Source organism: Suillus subaureus (genome assembly GCF_016647635.1).
Source record: "Suillus subaureus strain MN1 chromosome Unknown BJ212scaffold_23, whole genome shotgun sequence".
NCBI classification, from domain to species: domain Eukaryota; kingdom Fungi; phylum Basidiomycota; class Agaricomycetes; order Boletales; family Suillaceae; genus Suillus; species Suillus subaureus.
The window spans coordinates 198,396-218,945 of NW_024538579.1; the positions used below are offsets into that span (position 1 = coordinate 198,396).

Below are 20,550 nucleotides of genomic sequence, written 5' to 3' on the forward strand. Positions count from 1 at the left end.
AACTGCTTGCTGCAGACTTCCATTCACCCATTGTGCTACTCAAAAATGTCGGCCCCGGACACCTTTGGTTTGCAGTTAGCCAAGGTAATTCGATTGTGCTTTTTGTCCAACCATTCTCTAATGTCTCCAATTATTGAAGTACACTAACGGTGAGGTCGTGCTGGTAACAATCTAATCGTTATTCACGAGTCTCCAAAGTCGCTGCATCAGCCATCCTAGTAAGTTGTGTCTCTTCAGTCTCATTATAGCTCTGATGTATGACCAGATTTACGACTACTTTGTCACTTTACACTTTGAGGTCAGACTGATCAGCCACCCATACCTTGGTGCTGATATTTCTTGCAGGTCCAATGGACCTGGGGACAGAAATGGGGAATCATTCGCACCGCCTTCACGATTTCACGATATGTACCTTTTGCTGGTGCGCTTATGACCTCGTACTGTAAGATATGCCGATGCGCACTACCACGCAAAAGCTGATTCCTAACCAGCCGCTGTTAAGATATGGGGCACGCAAGATGTGAATACACCTTTAATCTGTGTAGCTTCAATTACAACTCACAACAACATATAGTGTATACCTTTTAACGATGCTGTAAACGGTCGGTCCACATAGCTCATGACATGGCCCGCCAATAACATTTCGCAGGCCTACATTTCTTGGGCATCATTGCCTCGGAAGGTTGGCTTTCGCATACCACATTGCAGGATGCATTTACAATCGCACGACAGTTTTGTTGATTGCCAGGGTCTACGCCTTCTCTGGCAACAAAAGGCCTTATCTTATCATTCTTGTCTCCTTTAGTTTGGTACAGTGATATATCTATTTCCCTGTACACCACTGACCCGTATGACACAGGCCATCTTAGTGACGTCTGTGATTCTAAGTGCTGCTCCCATCAATTTGAATATCCCGGGCCCAGGCGAGGTCTCAAGGCACACTCCTTAGTCTTAATATTCATCTCCTTTCAGCCACCCCGCCTTGCGCATTTGAGGGGTCTCTTAGACTTAGTAGTGCCCTCCCGTATGGACTCTTGATGTTCTTCGAGATAGGTGAGGCGACTGTTGATTCAAAATTCTTTACTTGATAATTCACTTCCAGTTCTCATGTCCACCACTGCATTTTTGAGATATCGACACTATCTGGGTTCCCATAGTGTGCTGGTGAAGAGTATTTATCGTGATGGACTACTCTACATGTTCTGCATCACAAGTATTAATGCCATTGTTACTATTTATTTCGTGCTCACATCCCTGCAGTGATATCTACAGTCAATGTGATAGTTATCGCTGTGTTGCCTGTGAGTTCTTTCTTTGTTTTCGCCGACTTCGAAGAACTGAGTAGACCCTCTAGCTCTCGTACAGCGAAATACTAAACACGTTAGTCTGGTCGAGCATATGGTAGATATATGTTGTCGGGGGCTCACATCCCTCATTTTAGACCTCAGATTGTTGCGCACAGTGTTCTTGCTTCTCGAATACTGTTCAATCTTCAAATAAGCAAGGAATTACCGCTCTTGCTCACCTACCGATCGACGACTTCAATGGAATTGCTATCCCGTTCACACGAATTCGAAGCGCGGCCTGGAGGCAGTGTGACAGCTAGCCAGCCAGATGAAGCTTAGTCCTGCTGGTAGTTCTGTGAGTCACGCAGACAACGCTTGTTATTTAAACTTGCTGACTATGCTCACCTCTTTATTCCTATATTTTCCGTGTCCTTCATATTTTAGTGGTAAGCCACTCAACCCAGGTGTATGCGTTCTCTGCGCTAACAAACACATTGATGCACAAGTCTTTTTTTAAACAACAAACATCTAGATTTATTGATATTTAGAGTCTAAGACCTCATGTCAGACATCCCTATACGTAGAGCCTGCCACTAGTATCGAACTTGGTTGTACATGTGTATATTCTGTTGTATATGAGCGAACGTCCGATGAGCTATGTACTGCCCTGGCAGAGAAGCTTGCGAGGGCTATTACGATCTGTGATGAAGTTGAATTGGTGCGAAGCTAGTTCATATCACCCATGGCTACGAATAGTCTAAGACATGAGAGGGGGGACATTTTCCCCATGTAGAACAAGTATGGAATGCATTCAATGAAGATGTGCGAGAGCGTCGTGTCCTCGTCCGCAACGGCCAACGAAAACGTGGTTCGGTTCCCTTCTTCTGTCATGTTTAACTGATCAGTATAACACACATCCACCGCTTGCCCCGAATCTTTTTGCCAGTTCGCCATGACGAGGACGAGACGAAAATTCCCAACAAAGGTTCCGTCGAGGATGGTAGAGTACAACAAGGCATACATAGTTCATAACTACACAAATAACGTAAGTTTAGGCCGTCATGCTCGCCGTGCTTCGACGATAAATGAAAGTGGTCATCGAAATATCATCAGAAAAAAAATAAAGAGAGAAAAAAAATGCAGGAAGTCATGCTCAGCACCCGTCTTCCTCTGCAACGCTCATCCCCCGAAACCCGCTCTTCCATCCCCCAGCGCCCCCACTACCGCCATCGATGCTCGGCCGTGGTTTGAAGCTCTCCTTGCGAATGCGACCCGTCGTCTTTTTAGCTGCTAAGTCCCTAGAATGACTGGACGCCATTGAAGCAGAGTTATACGATCGTGTGCTCGAAATATAGTGCGAGCTCATGCTCGAGCTAAGGTGTGTCACGCTCGTATGCGATGTTGATCGTGGCATCGTCGAAGGATTACGGCCCCATCCCAGTGCGGCGTACCCCTGCAAGTTCTTCGAGTGGGAAGACGTAGGCTGCGCGTTTTGCATGGTTGGTCGGGGGAGAGCTGAATTGCCGCTGGGTGTCCGGCCCCTTGTAGGAGATCCTGGACGTGCTACTGTATGATGCGTGCCATCGATGAGTTTCTGTCGTTTATTAGTTCCGTGGGTATTTGAAGACATCGACGATCCTGGCCGAACGGCGGGTGTTACCACGCCGTGATTAGATGCATTTGATTTGCCAGGGACATATCCTGCTTTGGAAGCGACATTCGCCCCACTGTTGGCGGCTGCGGCGGGCTTCAGACTTTGCGAAGCCCCCCTGTTGAGCGCCTGCGCAGAGTATTGAGAAGTAGGCGTTCTTTTTCGGTTCTCCTGTTCGTTCGCCGATGCATTCTCCATCAACAGCTGGAGCATGCTTTCGCCATGTACGAGGAAAGCTCGTCCGTGCGTTTGCTCCCATGTAGGCAGTGATGACAGTAATTGTTGTTCGAGCTGTTCAGAAAATAATCAGACGGAAGGTGGAGAGTATGAACAGGAATCGACAAACCTTGGGCTTCTCTTTCCCAACCCTCTTTCGCATCTTCTCTTCCCGGAGCAATCTGCCGGGATCTCGTCCCCCACCCCTTCCTAGAAGGCGTGTCTGATCGCTGGCTACGCGCTCCAGCTCCTTTTGTTCCTCACAAATCTCCATGTACTTCTTGATCGATGTAAGCAGTGGCATTTTGAGCCGCACTTCCGCTTTCAGGCGGGCGATCTCATGCTCATGCTGGCTCAGTAAATCTTGTGTATGTTCATCTATGACATCCGCTCAGTCAAAACTCTACGAAGAGGGTGACGAAGACAAACTCACCATCAGCAAACGCTGCAAAATCATTCCGTTCATCTTCTCCTACCATAAGCTCCTCCCACAGACTCTCAATTTCTGTGCGAGCATTAGCGATAAACTCGCCCATTCTCTCGCGCTTCAAGTCAATCATGCGCTCCAATTCTTCTTCATACGCTTGAACCACAGAAGGCGTCGTCCCGCGATTCGCGTCGACAAAACCATCCATAGCCTCCTCCTCCACACCCATACGTCGCCAAAGCGCCTCCAGTTGGTCATACATGGCTTGGATGTGCACTTCGCGGCGCCTCTTGAGTTCGTTTAGTTCGGTGTGCAGTCTATCAGACCAAGCCAAGATCCCCTGCGTCGGTTCGATACCACATGAATTTAGGATTGGTCCAGGCGACGAGTCTTGCGGCAATGAGTCGAGAAGTTCGATGAAGCGTCCGAGAGCTCTGAGGTATTCACGTTCGTCGGGGAACTCGGGGACTTCTGGAAGGGCTATAGATGGCTGTGGGGGAGGGGACGATGGGCAAAGCATGTGGTTGTCAGATTTCCCGATCGATGGAGGAGTAGGAGTCGATGGTCCGATGGTTGAGGACGCAAATGGGTCTGCACTCGAGTTCAGATGCGTGCTACCGGCGGATGAAGATCGTGGCAGAGAATATCTCGGCACAGCGAGTGTTGAGGATGAGGTGGCAACCGGTGTTGCAACAGTGGGTGGGGGAGGATCGATACCTAGTTCTGAGTAAAGCCAGTCGATCTGGGTGAAGACTTCACCCAGTTGATTCAGTCGCTTCAACTGTAAACCTGTGATCAGTGGTATAGAGATAAACAAGGAAAGATTGGCTCACTACTTCGCCTTTTCCTCGTACAAGCTCCTTTTCAAGTTTGGAGAAGCGTTCAGGGACAACATCTCGTAGTGCCGTAGGGCTGTCTAGTTCCTCAGCAGCAGCGACCGCTGGAGTTAAGATGTCTTGTTGAAAGAAATGGGAGCCCAGCGTCCGCGCGAGGGCGTTCAGGCGATTGGTCAACGTCGTGAGCTGCTCGAGTTTCGTATGATAGATCTAAAAGACTGTCATCTCGGTAGATCACGGATACAAAGAATGCAACTGACCTGTCTTAGTTTCTCCTGGTACACAGTGGCGCTTTCATATCTCCTTGGCAAAACCTTCTCAGCTTTTAGATCGCTGAGCGATCCAGCAACTTTAGAATGTGTGCCCAGCGCTTTCGAATACCGAGCACAACCAGACTCCACTCCTTCGCATTTGACTATCCAATCATCCACTTGTTTCCTCCGCACCTCTATCTGAGACTCGACGGCTTTGGTCAGGGTATGCTGTAATGTTTGCAGTTCATCTTCCAGGGCGGTTTGTGGTAGGCCGAGTTGAACATGGAGTGTCGGGAGAAGTTGGGTTTGTGCATTGAGATGTGTGTGTAATGTTGATAATAGCGTGCTCAGCGTTAGAGATGCTGGGGAGGCCATGTTTGGCGCGATGAGAGATGTGGCATCCACCAAAATTCGCGTTGGTGACCATTTCGAACCAAATCGTGTCCGGGTCACGTGCCGGTGACTTCGCGCGTCCACACTACGCGCCACAGCTTGTGGGTTGTGGATCCAACACATATTTGAAATGCGCGTGAGCCTCCAGGACACAGGTCCCTGGTCCTAATAATCTGATTGTTATTGTCATTGTTATTGTCATAGCGATTATTCACCACCGAGTTGGGTGCACACTGTTCAGTCCTAGTACACTTGGGACCTCGGTACAAACCTAACCATTGAGACAAAGGTGCTGCACACTAGCACATCTTGCCAGAAGCACAATGAAGATGTAATGTTATCGTTAGTCTAGGACCAGCTCTATTCTACCTGGATAGCAGCAATGGATGTGTAAGTAGAGCGAGTACAATGTCCTGTCTAATTGCCACCTATCTCCTTGGCGAGCTGCTCAGCCTTGGACTTGACGTCCTCGATCGTACCGGCCTGTTCAACACGTCAACAAACACCACATCAAATTTATACACGTGTGCGTACCATGTAGAATGCAGACTCAGGCAAGCCATCGTGTGTACCAGCAAGGATCTCCTTGAAAGAGCGGATGGTGTCTTTCAAAGGCACGAGCTTGCCTTCGTAACCCGTGAAGACCTGTGCGACCTGGAAGGGTTGCGACATGAAACGCTGGATCTTACGAGCACGCTCGACCTAGTCTCCATCAGCACTGAGTATTGCTTGCATCTGTGTATCACTGACCGTCAACTTGTCCTCTTCTGACAATTCATCCATACCCAGAATGGCAATGATATCCTGGAGAGACTTATAGTCCTGAAGAATTTTCTGGACAGCGGTGGCAACCTCGTAATGCTCTTGACCAACAATTCGGGGGTCAAGCATACGTGACTTGGAGTCAAGGGGGTCGACAGCAGGGTAGATACCAAGCTCAGCAATACCACGCGATAACACAGTAGTAGCGTCCAAGTGAGCGAAAGTAGTGGCAGGAGCAGGATCAGTCAAATCGTCAGCGGGCACGTAGACTGCTTGCACGGAAGTAATTGAACCCTTCTTAGTGGTGGTAATACGCTCTTGCCTACACCGAAGGTCAAATCAATACTACAGCAAGCACAGCAATGTACATACATGCCACCCATGTCAGTTGAGAGTGTAGGTTGGTAACCAACAGCAGAGGGGATACGACCAAGCAGAGCAGACACCTCGGAACCAGCCTGGGTGAAGCGGAAAATGTTGTCAATGAAGAGCAGCACATCCTGGCCTTCCTCATCACGGAAGTACTCGGCGATAGTGAGGCCGGTAAGAGCCACACGAGCACGAGCACCAGGGGGCTCGTTCATTTGACCGAAGACAAGAGCTACCTTGGAGTCACCCTCAAGGTTGATGACCCCAGTCTCAATCATTTCATGGTACAAATCGTTACCCTCGCGAGTACGTTCGCCAACACCTATCGAATAAAAGAAATAAGGTCTTGATACGACCGAAAAAATTCGAGTTCAACCAACCGCAGAAAATGGAGAAACCACCATGGGCTTTGGCAACATTGTTGATAAGCTCCTGGATCAACACAGTCTTGCCGACACCGGCACCACCAAAAAGACCAATTTTACCACCACGGGCATAAGGAGCAAGAAGGTCGACGACCTTGATACCGGTCTCCAAAACCTCGGCAGTGGTTGACTGATCAACGAATGGAGGAGGGTCGGCGTGAATTGGCGAGAGCTTGACACCCTTTATAGGACCACGCTCGTCAATTGGCTCACCGATGACATTCATGATGCGGCCTAGCGTTGCAGTACCGACAGGAATTTGAATGGGAGCACCGGTGTCGACTACCCTTTGGCCACGGACGAGACCCTCGGTACCGTCCATAGCGATGGTACGGACGGAGTTCTCGCCGAGATGTGATGCAACCTCGAGGACAAGACGGCCGCCGTGGAAGTCCTGAACCTCCAGTGCGTTGAGAATGGGTGGAAGAGCATCAGTCTCGAACTGAACGTCGACGACAGCACCAATGACGGTTTTCACAGTCCCAGCAGCTCCCTTCACTTCTGTTGCATATGTCCGCGCTATAACCCGAGTTCATCCGGTTCAAATAGAATGACGCGAAAAAAGCCAAAAAAAAACTCAGTAAGCGGTAGAGAGAACAATCTCAGACTCAGAACTAACCAGGTTGCACTGATGCGCGCGAAAGACGAACGGCCGCGTTTTGTTTTGGGGAGGAGGAAGGAACGGCGACACGGGACAAAGAATAAGCAGCGGTGTTAATGAACCGACTGGTGTTCTTTGCACTGTCGGCCGCTCTCCGTGAGAGGCGGGTAACGCCGCGGGCAGTAAGCATTCTTGTGGTGAACGACGACGAAGACGACGACGGATGTAAGATTGCAAGAAATACTTACCCGACACACTTATTCGCAAACGTGCGAAATTCAAATTCCGTTCAAAGCTCCGCCATCGGCACCAGCAAAACGTTGTTACTAAATTATAATAAATATTATGGTCTTCTGAATCTGACTGTCGATGCGTGTCCTCAGATTTACGCTGTACAAGGCGAGCTTCAAGTTGCGGCCGAGCATCGTTACTTCTGTTGCGGGGCATTGAAGAGTGAGATCTGGGGGCGGCTGTTGAGGGATTTGGTGCTGATCATTTTTCTGACGACTTCCAATAAATCCATCCATCTGGTTCATCATGACTGTACGAGCTTAGCAGGTTCAAATTTATCGCAGTGATACTGATCATGATCCACACACGCACGGGCATCCCCGTTGTACTCCATCTTCATGCCCGAACGTTTGTTGCGCGGACGTTTGTTGATGTCATCTTGTTCCACCGATCACGAGGCACCAATCATTCGAATCTGACCGAACCCACAGCAAGTCCCTGACAACCTGGTGATGCGTGTCCACTTCCGATCTCAGATACCACAATATTTTGTAAGTATGCATCCCATTCAGAATTTTATTGATCTTTTTGCAACAGTACCCGCGTATCCATCATTATATAATACATGGAATTACCTTCAGGCAAAAGATACGGACCTATCATTGCGGTAAGTTTGCAGTCTTTTCTTTGTCTCGATCTCGAAATGTACAGTGACTTCGGTTGTGCGTTCTCAACAATGCAGTATATCATTGCTGGCGGGCAAAGGGGTCAAGAGCAGTGCGTGCTATGTAGCGTAAGCATTGAACAACTACCATATACGTTGCGTAACAGCGAACTGAGTCGGAACAGCTTGTGACATGTGCATGTGATGGACCGTCAACTCCTATGATCGGGCTTATATTAAGAAAGAAAATTCTTCTGCGTGATACTGGATTCGGGGCTGTGACTGACCATATTAAATAGCATGCAGGTGAAAGTTAGCACATCTGAAATACTTTCATCGTCTTCGCCATGTCAGCTACAACTATGGGTTATCAGACGGCGCAGGTGAATCCATCGCTTTCGAGCCTGTAGTACAATTTCTCATGTTTCAATACCTTTGCACATTGATAGTATTTCACAGTACATACTTCACTACTAGCACTCGCATTGTCTGTCTGACGATGGGAATAGTTGGAGCGATGGCAGCAGTGGTGAGTGTCTGAACTGCAGTCATCCCGAATGCCCTCCTCATCTTTGAACCTAGGCCTTTGACTACTGCTTGACGATTTCACAAGAGGTTTGTGACTCTGTTTGAGTCCGATGCACGCTAAGTTAGCTCGCAGGTCCAATTGATCTGGGGAAAGAAGTGGGACGCCATGAGGATTACGTTCACCCTCGCTCGTTATGCCACCTTGATGGGTACTGCCATGACCACGTACGGTAAGCTGCAAGTCCTTGCACCATGTATCACGCCTTGATATGATATATAAGCTGCGGTGACTGACCGGTCTAAGTACAAAAGCGTTCGTGAACTCGTGATTTGAATTAGACTCTCACTGACTGCTCTTCCAGTGTGCAACTTTCGGCGATGTCTCATACGGTAAGCAGCGCCAAGACAGACTCGAGTCCAGCGTGGACATTGAACATTCATTAAGCTTCACATCTGATTAGTATTATCGCTGCAGAAGGTCGGCCTGATGGCGCTCTCGTCGTTTTGAACTAGTACTAGTATGCTTATCATCTACTCTGCAGGCCTGCTTATTTTTCGCACATATGCCTTTTGGAATCAGAACAAGAAACTGCTGATGTTCCTTCTCGCTCTTGCTGCAGTGGGTGGCAAGTTGATGGTTCACCGATCAAATCCAAAATTGCGTTCGGACAGTTTTCTATTCTAGGGGCTGTTGGGACGTCAAAAATCGCGAGCTTCTATTTCGTTAGCCCTCCAAGTACCCGCGCTTTATGATATCGAGTGAGCACTTTTACTGAAACCAGTCAGGCTGCGAGTTTAGAACTGGAAAGGGTAGCGCCGTACAGTATATATTTTTGATCATTTACGAGCTAGGTATTCAAATTGATGCTCCTAAATAGCGAAGCTGTTAACCTGAGATGTCACAGTGCTCATAGTCCTCACGTTATATAAGAGATTCAGCTTCTACAAAGGTACTCGAAGTCGCCTCGTCAGCACCCTTTATCGCGATGGGATAATATACATGACCTGCGTCATAAGTGAGTCTCCTTGTTTATGGATTCACACAGATCTGACGAGAGTCGTTCAGTGGCATCCATCGCAAATATCTTTATCGCCCTGGTCGTTCCTGTGAGTTTCTAGGTATTTGGACAGGACTTACTAAAATGCTCAAACTGCAGGGCGACTCGGATTACACTAACATCATGGATGTGTTTGTGTATTCCTTCATCTGGCAGGTTTTCCGCTGACTTCTCTCAGACCACAACTCGTGGTACACGGGGTGCTAGCCTCCCGTATCTTATTTAATTTGCGGCAAAGTCGTCAGTCCGATTCTGTGATAATCGATGAAATGTTCCCACTCGCGAACATGCCTCGCACGCCTGATGCGGGTGAAACGACAATTGGCGGTTCTACTTTCGTCACTACGCACGAAGATTTTGGTGCCAAAGATTCGTACGAGTAGACTAAGTATGTTCAACTTGATCTAGTGTAAGTACGTAAATTTGCATGCATCAGGTAACCGACCTGACTACGATAATTTCTTAGCCAGTGTCTAAGTGAGTTTTCAAAAGTTTGAAGATCTGCTTTGAGTACCACTAATTGTTTTTTAACGTCATGTATAGGAAACGGGTACAAAATCTGGGAATATCTGAGTCTCACCAGTTTGCTGATGGCCCGCCGCCACCACTTGGGATTCGTGATCATGAGGCGCCAATCAGATCGAACTCAGCAAGTTCCTGATAACCTGGTGATTATATCCTTGTATACCACTTCTGATACCACGATATTTTCAAGTATGTATCCTATTATTTTATTGATCTACATCGACTTCCTGTGACAATACCCATCATTATATCATGATAATACATGGAACCACCTGTAGGCAAAAGATGCGCAACTTTCGTTATATCATTGTTGGTGGGCGAAAGGGTCCGTGGAGCGGTGCGTGCTATACAGCGTAGCGTACTAGTAAGCATCGGACATGCGGTGCTGGATTCGGGGCTGTGACTGATCGTATTAAATAGCACGCAGGTGAAAGTTAGCACATCAGAATACTTTCATCGTTCTCACCATGTCAGCTACAACTATAGGTTATCAGACGGCGCAGGTGAATCCATTGCTTTCGAGCCCGTAGTACAATTTCTCATGTTTCAATGCCTTTGCACATTGATAGTATTTCACAGGTACGCACTTCACTACTAACACTCACATTGTCTGTCTGACGATGTAAATAGTTGGAGCGATGGCAGCAGTGGTGAGTGTCTGAACTGCAGTCATCCCTAATGCCCTCCTCATCTTTGAACCCAGATCTTCGACTACTGCTTGACGATTCCGCAAGAGGTTTGCGACTCTGTTTGAATCCGATGCACGCTAAGTTAGCTCGCAGGTTCAGTTGATCTGGGGAACCAAGTGGGGCGTCATTAGAGTTACGTTCACCCTCACTCGTTATGCCACCTTGATGGGTACTGCCATGACCACGTACTGTAAGTTGCAAGTCCTTGCACCATGTATCACGCCTTGATATGATATATAAGCTGCGGTGACTGACCGGTCTAAGTACAAAAGCGTTCGTGAACTCGTGATTTGAATTAGACTCTCACTGACTGTTCTTTCAGTGTGCAATTTTCGACGATGTCTCATACAGTAAGCAACGTTAGAACAGACTCGAGTTTAGCATGAACATTGAACAGTCATTAAGCTTCACATCTGATGAGCATCATCGCTGCAGAAGGTCGGCCTGATGGCGCTCTCGTCGTTTTGAACTGGTACTGGTATGCTTATCATCTACTCTGCAGGCCTGCTTATTTTTCGCACATTTGCCTTTTGGCATCGGAACAAGAAAATACTGGTGTGGCTTCTCGTTCTTGCTGCGGTGAGTGTTAGCACTCGATGGTGCACCGATCGAACCAAAATTTTCATTTGGACAGTTTACCATTCTAGGGGCTGTCGGGGTGTCAGAAATTGTGAAAATCCTCCATCTTGCTGACTCTCCAGGTACCCGCGCTTTATGATATCGAGCGAGCACTTTTGCTAACCTATTGTAGGGAACCGGGGAGGCTGCATGTTTGAAAATGGAAAGAGTAGTGCCATACAGTATGTTTTTTTGATCATCTATGAACTAGGTAATTCAAGTTGATACTATTAAATACCGGAGTATTAACCTGAGATGTCGCAGTGCTCATGATCCTTACGTTATACAAGAGATTCAACTTCTACAAAGGTGTTCGAGGTCGCCTTGTCAGTACCATTTATTGCGACGGGATGATATACATGACCTGCATCATAAGTAAGTCTTCTTGTTTATGAATTCACACAGGTCTAACGAGTCATTCAGTGGTATCCATCACAAATATTTTTGTTGTCCTGGCCTTTCCTGTGAGTTCTTAGGCATTTCGACATGACTTACTAAAATGCTTAACTGCAGCACGATTACACTGCCATCATGGATGCGTTGGTGAATTCCTTAATCCCACAGGTTTTCACGCTAACTTCTCTCAGACCACAACTCGTGATACACGGGGTGCTAGCCTCCCGTATCTTGTTCAATCTGCGGCAAAGTCATCAATCTGATTCTATGATAATCGACGGAATGTTCCCGCTCGCGAACATGCGTAGCACGCCTTTGAATGCCGGTAAAACAACAGCTGGCGGTTCTGCTTTCGTCAGTACGCACGAAGATCTTGGTGCCAAAGATTCGTACGAGTAGACTATGTTCAACTTAAGTCAGTGTAATTAGATAAAATCGCATGATGGGTCCAATGCGTTTAGCGACGAACCTCACATTTCTGATGTAGTCCTATTACTATACCCTTCTGAATCTCGCGTTCCTTCCTTCATACTGTTTTCCCTCCTTACACCGAGCCATCGAGGTATTCTTGCACTCAGATGAGCTGTACATAGTGTAGATAGCCAAATATGTAATGCCTTCGCTTTAGCGACGGTTATTAACTTATGTACTTTTGGATGACCCGTCATGGCGAAATCCTTCATCCTTCAGATTTTCTTCTGTTGGCTTCTTTCAGACTGCAACTCACTATACACAGGGTGCTAGCTTCCCGTATCTTATCCAATCTGCATGAAAGCCGCCAACCTAAGTCCGCCATCATTAGAGGAATTGTCCCTCTTGCGCACATTCATCGCAAGTCCGCTTCAGGGACAGCGACAACTGGTTACTCTACCTTCATCAGTGAAGTTCAAAGGACCAAAGACCCATGATAGCATAGTGTTACATACTCCGACTAAAGCTACAAGAAGCAATTGAATACATGCAGATCACCAACTTTCAAGCGTCCTTCGAGCACATTCCTGAGACAACACAGATCAAGATCATTTCAGAGGATAATAAAGCGACGGACTCACTCTAAGTCTGGAGAGATTGTGAACAATTGCTACATTCACAATTGTGCGTAACCTTCTCCTGAATTCAGGTTTGCTGAGGACTAGCTGGTATGGTCCAGAGCAATGACAATATCGCGACACGTTGTCCGAGCGAACTTGCTTGCACTTGCCGCAGCGCATGTCTTGTTGCGTGAAAGCTCTTTCAAGTGATCCAACTAGTCTGACCAACTCCATCTCAATCGCAATACGGTCGTATTCTCCTCCGCAACCCCCACAGATCCAGCGTGGTCTAGCACCATCAAGACCGTATGGCATGAGTTCTGGATCACGGCAGAAGTCGAAGTCACGAAGTGTATCGCAATGCCGGCAAGGAACATTAGACAGTTTGAGCGGCTCGCATGGGTTGCGAAAAAGGGCTTCATTGGCAAACTCGCGCACACCAGCAAGGTCGAGGAGGTTACGTTTGAGCAAACCAATCTCAACTTGGTAATCAGAGGCGAGGCCAAGCACGGTACAGATGATTTGATGAATTCGAGAAGCGCATTTGTCATGTTGAGATGCGAACCAGGGAGGACAGGGAACTGGAACTGAGTGTTCAGTTCTTCGTCCACGGAGGCATCTCTTTGCTTGACTTGGATAGTACCAACCAACCGAAGCAACTTGCGTGTGAGTTTTCTGGCGATAAACTCCCGTGTCGCTTCAACCTCGTTGATTTTGTTCGGGTCAGGCTGGGTAAGCTCGGGGGCCAGATTCTGAAGCACTCGGAAGGGTGCTCTTGAACCTTCGTTATGCTTCTGCCGAATCTTGAAAAGCTCAATGATGAAGAATTGGATGACGGCACCAAAATCGTCTTGGATCGCAGGCGGTAGGAAAGTCTGAATATTCCACCGAGTCTCGATGGTGAGCTCCTCTGGGGGGTCGACAGCCAGCGGGTCTTCACACACGATCCCCCCCATGTTCGCAGAGTCCATGAAGAGAAGGAAGTCGTAAAACCGCTCTGTTTTGAGGTACATATGTTCGAAGAGTTCGTGTGATGTCACTGCTGTGGTTATGTAGGTAGCATATGCGTGAGCGGTGCCTGGAGGCTTCGACGTCGCTAGCAAAATCCGGCTGAAGTCCGCGTGGATAACGTGAGATCCGAGTCGCTTGAATTCAGCCAGCATCTGGATGAACGTTTTCCTCATGAGCCCATAAACGAAGCGATAAATATTTGGGTCATGAAGATGGGAAGCACTTGTGCTGATCCAGCGCCAGAAGTGATCAATTGCTAGCGTGGCCGGGCTTTCAAAATTTCCTTTGACTTTGTCAAGTAACCATGTCTTGACCATCGACTTGAGGATACCGAAAGTGAGACTTGAGATATTTGATTCTCCAAGGGTAAGGTCGCGCTGAGCCTCGCCTCCGGAGAACTCATCCAGTGTCCGGGACACGGAATCAAATGCAGTTGCTCCGCCACTTCCTTCAAGCTCATTGACAGCGACAGAATGAAGGATAGAGTTCACTGCCAAATTGCGAACAGTGACTTCTAAACACACGTTGGAATAGCATCCAGGCGATGTAAACTCTGTGTGCTGCACGTCCTCGGTTGGTCTATTATCATCCTCGATTCCACCAAGATCTGGACGTTCCGACGGCGACCACCAAAGGACAATGTCCTGCTGAATCAGTCGCCGGGCGAAGCTGATATCCGATAACAACAGCGGCTGATCACCGTCGATGTGACCTATAGGGACATCATAATAATCCGCTAGGGCGATTGAACGATCCAGCCAGGTTCCTAGTGACAGGTACCGCTGAACCATCTTTAGGGCGACGTCAGGTTGCCAGGGGAAGACATTGAGTGTGTGGACTGCTTTCGCTTTTGACATTGAAAGAACAGGGAATTTTGAAAGTTTTGGAACCCATGTGTCAAAGTAAATTTGATCCTTGATAGAGGAAATCACGACAGTGTACGACATATTTTCCAGGAGTCCGAGTTCTCTGGAGATGGATTTGAGGGCTGTCGTATCCTTGTTGTGGTATGTGGTATTGAAGTCGCATGAGGTGGGATAGTCGAGCGAACAGTTTCCATACTTGGATTGTCGCTTTGCCGACAGATCTTTGTACAACTCTTGAAGGCGGGGGATTTGTTGTCGACGGGGGGCGGGATCAACAAGGTGAAGTTTGACGGCACCGTTGGGCATGAACATCGCAAACACGTGGACATGCGATGTACTAGAACATGCATGATACAGGAAGATGTACTTCCCCGAACGACCGCCATCCAGGTATATTCTACGAGTAAGGGAGGCGCTGGCTCGGTCGAGTTGAGACAAATCAACGCCGGTGCTTTGAGCACGGTTCAGAGTCATGCCGAGTTCGTCCACAGTACATGTCTTGCCTAGTTTGAGGAGGGCACGCATCTCTAGTGAAACCTAAGCGGCTGTGAGTATACTATCCGCTCAAAGTGCAGATGAGATGTACCTGCCGCTCAAAGACGCCATCGACGTTCGGATCATTCATAAGGTCCATGAAATGCTCTTGAATTTCCTGATAAACGTCCTCCTTGACAGAAATCCGATAGAGATTGGAACAGAGAATGTCACGAGGAAGGTGGCGGACAACCTTCTCAGAGGCATAGTACTCTGGTTGAAATAAGCTGTCACGAGGCGGTGTCTTCAGGTGTAAGTAAAATTCGCGAGGAATGCGCAGTGGCACAGGCACCAGTTGGGCATCGACAGATACCCATAGGGTGAATCGCCCGGGAATCTTGCTGGGACGGATTTGCACAATGTCCCATCGCTGTGTTGTGCGAACGCGAGTACCTTTAAATATGGAAGGCACGATAGCGTCACCAGCGTTTCCCAAGCGAGCATTTCGCTGTTTCTTCCAGCGTGGTCTGATGGCCCTGATCCACGCGGAATAGCTGATCGTAGGATCAGGAAGCGGAGCTTCGTCATCTGATACTTCTTCGTCGGGCTCAGGCGTCCGTTTACGGGACCTCCGATTGACAATAGCAATGCGCGGGCGTTCCGAGGTCTTATCTTGTCCGAAATCCTCCATATCCAATTCCGCGTCAACTATTGCACTCTGTGTCCGAGCCTGGGACTGCGAGTCCGCAGTAGCACGCGTGAAAAAGTCGGTAACTTTGTTCTGCTTGAACTTGTCAACAGCACCTGCAACACGGCGGTGCAGCCAGTCAGGGTGGCGAATACGAGGAACAGGATTAGAGACTTTCTGCATCGCGGCAGGGATGGTAATAAGCTTCTGGATGACTGATCCCAAACGCTCCACGTAGTACTCCCAGTCGAGGATGGATCTGAGGTCGAAATTACAGAGGCTGTGGTCTTTGAGCCATTTACGCAAGTAAGCGCGCTTGACACTCTCTTCTGCTGAGAATATAGCAACAGGAACTGCCCGCTCCGTGACCGGCGCTCCGCTGGGTCTCGCAGAGATGATAAACTTGCAGGCAAGACCTTTGTCCTTGACCATCTGGTCACCAAGGAACTCAGCAAGTCGTTTAGCGGTGCTGATAGAGGTCGATTTCTGTCCTCCATACTCCGCCAACGTCTTGGACATGCTACGGTTCTCGGCAATGAGTTCGACGAGCTCCTCGTCGGTCAGTGTGTCAGCTTTGCTATAAAGGATATCGAGCCACTGATTCGCAACCTGCGCAACTGCACCATAGCATTCCTCCGTCGTCGTTCCCAGAAGAAATTTCTCGAAGATCTGTGACTGGAAGATTTTGATCAACTGGAGCTCTCCCCGGCGCTTCACCTCGAACCCCTTCAGCTCCGCAAGCGACCCATCATCGTTAAAGACGGCATACCGCTTCTTCAACAGCTTATCCTCCTCCTTCGACGATGGGAGAATCATAGCTTTATACGGCCCATCTAGTTCGAAGAAAATGGAGTTTTCGCTGTGCACGACGTATTCCCCGGTGGAGGCGTTCAGGTCGTGGTACTGGTGGTTGGTGAAGCGGGCATACACAAGGTGATTAAGCATCGTACACGGGTACGAGAACCCGATGGCTTTCCCGTTGTTCAATTTGAATTTGAAGTTCTCTGGGAAGACACCAGGAAGCATACACCAAATTCCATCCGTATCAAGCTCCAGCGGGCGACCGATCTGCTCGACGAGCGCGCGCGCCATCTGGATGATCGTTGCGCCTGTGAGACAGGTAATTCCTGCCATCTCCATGGAGTGCCATCGCGCACCCTTGCGCATCACGTACCCGTAGAACGAGTTAAGGATACATTTGTGCGCAAGCTGCAGGGAGTCGTAGAGTACAATCATCTTCTTTGCCTCATCGACCTCTGCGATCGAGCGTCCTTCGCTAACCACGGTGTCCAAATTCTTCTTCCAGATTTTATGCAACCCCTTGTACTCATACCGACGGTCACGGAAACGTCGCACTGTGTCGACATAGAAGGGATTCTCCCGCTGACACACGATCGATTCCCTTGTCTCCACCTTCGTGTCCTTGATCTTCTTGTACACCTTCCGAGAGTAGTCACCCAAGCGTTTATGCAACAATGCAGTCTGCTCCGCATCCGTCAAGTCTGGGAACCGTCTCTGCGGGCCCCCAGCCCTCTTTGGGGGAAAAATCTCCTGATTCAGTGCGTGCCTAATCATGTTATACTCGTCCCTCCTCGCAGGGAAGAATTCTCCCCTCCATGCCCACTCGAGCCGTCGATCGCATGTCTTTCCGGGACGGTTGAAGTCGCACACCGCGCATACAGACTCATCAACCATCGAATCTGGCTGCAAGCGGTTTGAAAGCATGATGTTGGGGTACATCGCTGCAACATCCAAGTGGTAAATTAGTGGCTTGTCCGTGCGCTTTGGGGTATCGCGTAATGCTTCGAGGGCCGACTGTATTTGCGACTTGACCTCGTCATAGTTGGTCACATCTTCCAGGGAGGATTTGGACTCCTCGGTGATGCAGAAGGTGAGTGCAGCATCAAGGTCGTCGATGAGCTGTTAGACGTGAGTCTGGGGTGAGTTGCACTGTGACAGGAAGCTTACTTGTTGTACGGCTGCGGGCACGATCTTGAAATCCGTAAGAATATCGCTGCGGAATACGCCAGCTTCGAGTGCTTCGACGTGACCTCCGACATAGGTCTCTGATGCAAGTAGGTGGCCCTCGAACATGTTCAGATGCGCGTCCTCGTGGCGGTTTGGCATGATGATGTGCCCACGGTACGCCTCAACCTAGTTCATGTGCGAAGTCAGCTATAACTGAAAGCCACGAAGGCCTCAAACATACCATTAGGAGCGTCTCACAAAGCGTACCACTTCCTTTTCGCAAGACCTCGTCCGGACAGAGCGGAATGATGTTACATAGTGAGAAAATGAAGGGGTGTACGTATTTCATGTACAAGTAGTACGTTGCTACTGCATCGGAGACGGAGTACTGCGCAAGGACCTGTGGTTGCTCCATCGCATAGCTGCAAGGAACATGTCAGTAACGTCAGGATTGAAGCGCGATGAACGTGGAACAACAGAAAAATTGAGCAAAATCGAGAAGAATATTCAGAAGCGATATAACACATAGACAGCTTAAATAACATCATGAAGACGAAAACAACTCACGGTGTCATCAACTCTGGATCAAGTTCGATTGGGTTGTACCCAAGCTTGGCCGTTGTGACTGCTTTCAAGCCCTGGCTTCCCTGTGGTAAATACGAGTCCCGCTTCACCCACCTGAAGCAATCCATGTGCACGCATCCGCGGGACTTGAACTCATCCTCGTTATCCTTGGCGAATCCCGTCAGCAAGAACATGTCCAATCCATTTGCCTTGGAGCGTTCACAGAGGAACGGAAAATCGAAGAAGTCGCCATTGAATGTTGCCATCACCGTAGGTTTCACATCCCGGATATGGTTGAAAAAACGCATTATAGTAGCTGCCTGCGAGAGATGTGAGTCCAAAATAAGCAAACAAACGACAAAATCACCTCGTCCTTCTCGTTAAAGATTATGAATGGGCCTTCGTATCCCTCCTTCGGCGTATACTCAAAGTCATCAATATCCTCGCTTACTATCTCCCGGTTCGTTATCAAGAACCCCTGACCATCCACCATGTATGAAATCATCATCACCTGATCCACCGCCGCATCCGGGAACTTCAGCGGCGCCTTCGTGGTCTCGATATCGAAGGCCATCACTACGGGGTCCGCGCGTTTCACCCTCTCTGTCAACTGCAAAAACGAAGGCTGTCCAGCCATAAACGTGATTCCATACCACAGTCCCACTCGCATCTCGTTGTCAATGGCAACTCGCAAGTAGTACGGCACGTCAAACTCGCGGATATCCACGATGCATGACGGTGCGTCTCGGTCTCTGTAGTTTGTCGCGCCGCTTCTGCTGATCTCCGCCCACTCGCCTTCGATCTCGACGCTCGTGCTCGCTGCCGCTACAACTTCGGCATACGCGTCAATCGCGTCTCGCTTTGCGCCATTTGCAAGTGCAAGTGGGGCTACGTCCCGTCGCACGGCCAGGAGGTCACTCACATTTCGAAAGCATAACTGTAGGTACAGACGGCGATGGCCCATGAGGTGGTTGGGCAGCTTCAGGTCTTCTTTCTTCTCCCGCACGATCCGTACAATCAAGCCTTCGAATCGCTTCTGTAGCCACTCTTCAACAGAAGACTCTGATCCAGTCTGTAATGTGTGGTTAATATTATAGACATTCTTTATTCAACGCAACTGCGGAAACTCACCTTGCATGCTATGTGGAAGTAAGGCTCGTACTGCATCGTGCACTTGAACATTCCTCCGTCATCTTGAATGAAGTAAAAATCGACTGCCGCCTTTCCACCCGGGTAGTCCGCATCCTTTATTAGAGTCTAAAAAAATGTTCGTAAATGAACGAACTGGGTCCTTAAACACCAAACGCAGGACTCACGGGATGCATGTTAATTAACCAGCCCTCCCTCCTCGCGCCCTCTTGCACTCTCACAAATCCCAGCTTCTCATCAACCTCGTCGCTCTCTCGAACCCGTTCAAAACGTTCTTCAAGTTGCGTTCCATCGTCTTCCCGCTGCGGGGCAGGACCATCACCTGCTGTGTTCGACCCGCCGCGACCGCGACCTCGTCCACGACCACGAAAGTATGTGTTTCCACGAGTGCTGCCTCTGTATCCGCGGCCTCTACCACTGGACGTTAGTCCAAAAGTGCCTCGACCTCGTGCCATTAAGTTTGTGGATAGACGATGGCGAAGAAGGACTGATCACGAGCAAATTGGTGGTCCAGCACGGTCTTTGTCACGTCATGTGATGATAGAACGCGCATGTCACATTGCGTTGTTACAAATATGAGAAGTGGCGCGTGTTGTTACCGCCTAGATAGCCCATTTGGGAAGCCTCATTAGGCTTAGCGATAGCATGTCTCGTCAACTATTAATAGGCTTGGTTCCAGTAATATCCACTGGTTCCAGTAATATCCCAACACCAGCAGTAAATAATGCCCTAAATATTCTGATACCTTGTAGTATCTCTACTGTAGCCCTATAGCTAGTAGGCTGGTGTTGTATCCTGCCCTTATCCTGCCCTGTGCTTGATTCCAGCTGTTCCAGCAAATTGCCTGTTTTGTCATAGCAGTTGATCTGG

General features: G+C 48.7%; 7 protein-coding genes across 7 annotated transcripts; 4 read left to right on the forward strand and 3 right to left on the reverse strand.

The window, feature by feature from the left end:
• Positions 1–45: 45 nt before the first annotated feature.
• BJ212DRAFT_1482453 (uncharacterized protein) lies at positions 46–949 on the forward strand (the record flags this gene model as incomplete). Its single annotated transcript, XM_041340420.1, has 10 exons — positions 46–84; positions 140–149; positions 199–218; positions 266–298; positions 346–442; positions 492–520; positions 575–602; positions 650–682; positions 733–809; positions 860–949. 10 exons carry the CDS (start codon positions 46–48, stop codon positions 947–949), a joined length of 456 nt encoding a protein of 151 aa, XP_041191313.1.
• Positions 865–1,813, forward strand: BJ212DRAFT_397005 (uncharacterized protein). Its single transcript, XM_041343094.1, has 7 exons — positions 865–923; positions 973–1,053; positions 1,103–1,213; positions 1,261–1,301; positions 1,355–1,380; positions 1,442–1,641; positions 1,793–1,813. Exons 2-6 carry the CDS (start codon positions 1,038–1,040, stop codon positions 1,623–1,625), a joined length of 378 nt encoding a protein of 125 aa, XP_041191314.1. The 5' UTR covers positions 865–923; positions 973–1,037; the 3' UTR covers positions 1,626–1,641; positions 1,793–1,813.
• A 626-nt stretch (positions 1,814–2,439) lies between these two features.
• On the reverse strand, positions 2,440–5,045 carry BJ212DRAFT_1275335 (microtubule associated protein-domain-containing protein; the record flags this gene model as incomplete). Its single annotated transcript, XM_041331213.1, has 5 exons — positions 2,440–3,228; positions 3,284–3,531; positions 3,587–4,361; positions 4,414–4,626; positions 4,677–5,045. 5 exons carry the CDS (start codon positions 5,043–5,045, stop codon positions 2,440–2,442), a joined length of 2,394 nt encoding a protein of 797 aa, XP_041191315.1.
• Positions 5,046–5,228: 183 nt separating this feature from the next.
• On the reverse strand, positions 5,229–7,473 carry BJ212DRAFT_1365717 (ATP2, beta subunit of the F1 sector of mitochondrial F1F0 ATP synthase). The gene is made up of 6 exons (XM_041336080.1): positions 7,239–7,473; positions 6,575–7,138; positions 6,198–6,516; positions 5,814–6,147; positions 5,598–5,765; positions 5,229–5,546 (listed from the first exon to the last, which is right to left on the reverse strand). Exons 1-6 carry the CDS (start codon positions 7,408–7,410, stop codon positions 5,481–5,483), a joined length of 1,623 nt encoding a protein of 540 aa, XP_041191316.1. The 5' UTR covers positions 7,411–7,473; the 3' UTR covers positions 5,229–5,480.
• Positions 7,474–8,614: 1,141 nt separating this feature from the next.
• Positions 8,615–10,084, forward strand: BJ212DRAFT_1482456 (uncharacterized protein; the record flags this gene model as incomplete). The annotated part of the gene is made up of 13 exons (XM_041340421.1): positions 8,615–8,644; positions 8,698–8,730; positions 8,777–8,873; positions 8,925–8,956; positions 9,006–9,033; positions 9,089–9,121; positions 9,186–9,262; positions 9,316–9,379; positions 9,430–9,495; positions 9,549–9,659; positions 9,710–9,750; positions 9,801–9,838; positions 9,880–10,084. 13 exons carry the CDS (start codon positions 8,615–8,617, stop codon positions 10,082–10,084), a joined length of 855 nt encoding a protein of 284 aa, XP_041191317.1.
• A 609-nt stretch (positions 10,085–10,693) lies between these two features.
• On the forward strand, positions 10,694–12,328 carry BJ212DRAFT_1482457 (uncharacterized protein; the record flags this gene model as incomplete). The annotated part of the gene is made up of 14 exons (XM_041340422.1): positions 10,694–10,729; positions 10,796–10,805; positions 10,857–10,876; positions 10,930–10,962; positions 11,009–11,105; positions 11,157–11,188; positions 11,238–11,265; positions 11,321–11,353; positions 11,418–11,494; positions 11,550–11,616; positions 11,667–11,744; positions 11,798–11,908; positions 11,957–11,997; positions 12,047–12,328. The coding sequence occupies 14 exons, from the start codon at positions 10,694–10,696 to the stop codon at positions 12,326–12,328; spliced, it is 945 nt and encodes a 314-aa protein (XP_041191318.1).
• Positions 12,329–12,809: 481 nt separating this feature from the next.
• Positions 12,810–20,237, reverse strand: BJ212DRAFT_1365732 (uncharacterized protein). The gene is made up of 12 exons (XM_041336081.1): positions 19,848–20,237; positions 19,663–19,788; positions 18,899–19,603; positions 18,535–18,851; positions 18,209–18,389; positions 17,968–18,153; positions 15,424–17,919; positions 15,274–15,374; positions 15,205–15,252; positions 13,476–15,174; positions 12,982–13,437; positions 12,810–12,927 (listed from the first exon to the last, which is right to left on the reverse strand). The coding sequence occupies exons 1-12, from the start codon at positions 20,133–20,135 to the stop codon at positions 12,895–12,897; spliced, it is 6,636 nt and encodes a 2,211-aa protein (XP_041191319.1). The 5' UTR covers positions 20,136–20,237; the 3' UTR covers positions 12,810–12,894.
• Between the last annotated feature and the right edge of the window lie 313 nt (positions 20,238–20,550).

What these genes read in the sequence shown, in the direction of transcription:
- BJ212DRAFT_1365732 (XM_041336081.1), bottom strand. Translation starts at nt 20,135, where the DNA reads ATGGCACGAGGTCGAGGCACTTTTGGACTAACGTCCAGTGGTAGAGGC. An exon ending in TCGAATTCATCAAATCATCT is followed by an intron (nt 13,438 to 13,475) that starts GTACCGTGCTTG and finishes TACCAAGTTGAG; the next exon opens with ATTGGTTTGCTCAAACGTAA. An exon ending in ACAATCTCTCCAGACTTAGA is followed by an intron (nt 12,928 to 12,981) that starts GTGAGTCCGTCG and finishes GTGTTGTCTCAG; the next exon opens with GAATGTGCTCGAAGGACGCT.
- BJ212DRAFT_397005 (XM_041343094.1), top strand. An exon ending in CTACATGTTCTGCATCACAA is followed by an intron (nt 1,214 to 1,260) that starts GTATTAATGCCA and finishes ACATCCCTGCAG; the next exon opens with TGATATCTACAGTCAATGTG. An exon ending in TACAGCGAAATACTAAACAC is followed by an intron (nt 1,381 to 1,441) that starts GTTAGTCTGGTC and finishes CCCTCATTTTAG; the next exon opens with ACCTCAGATTGTTGCGCACA.
- BJ212DRAFT_1365717 (XM_041336080.1), bottom strand. Translation starts at nt 7,410, where the DNA reads ATGCTTACTGCCCGCGGCGTTACCCGCCTCTCACGGAGAGCGGCCGAC. An exon ending in TGGTTTCTCCATTTTCTGCG is followed by an intron (nt 6,517 to 6,574) that starts GTTGGTTGAACT and finishes TTTATTCGATAG; the next exon opens with GTGTTGGCGAACGTACTCGC. An exon ending in TCAACTGACATGGGTGGCAT is followed by an intron (nt 6,148 to 6,197) that starts GTATGTACATTG and finishes CCTTCGGTGTAG; the next exon opens with GCAAGAGCGTATTACCACCA.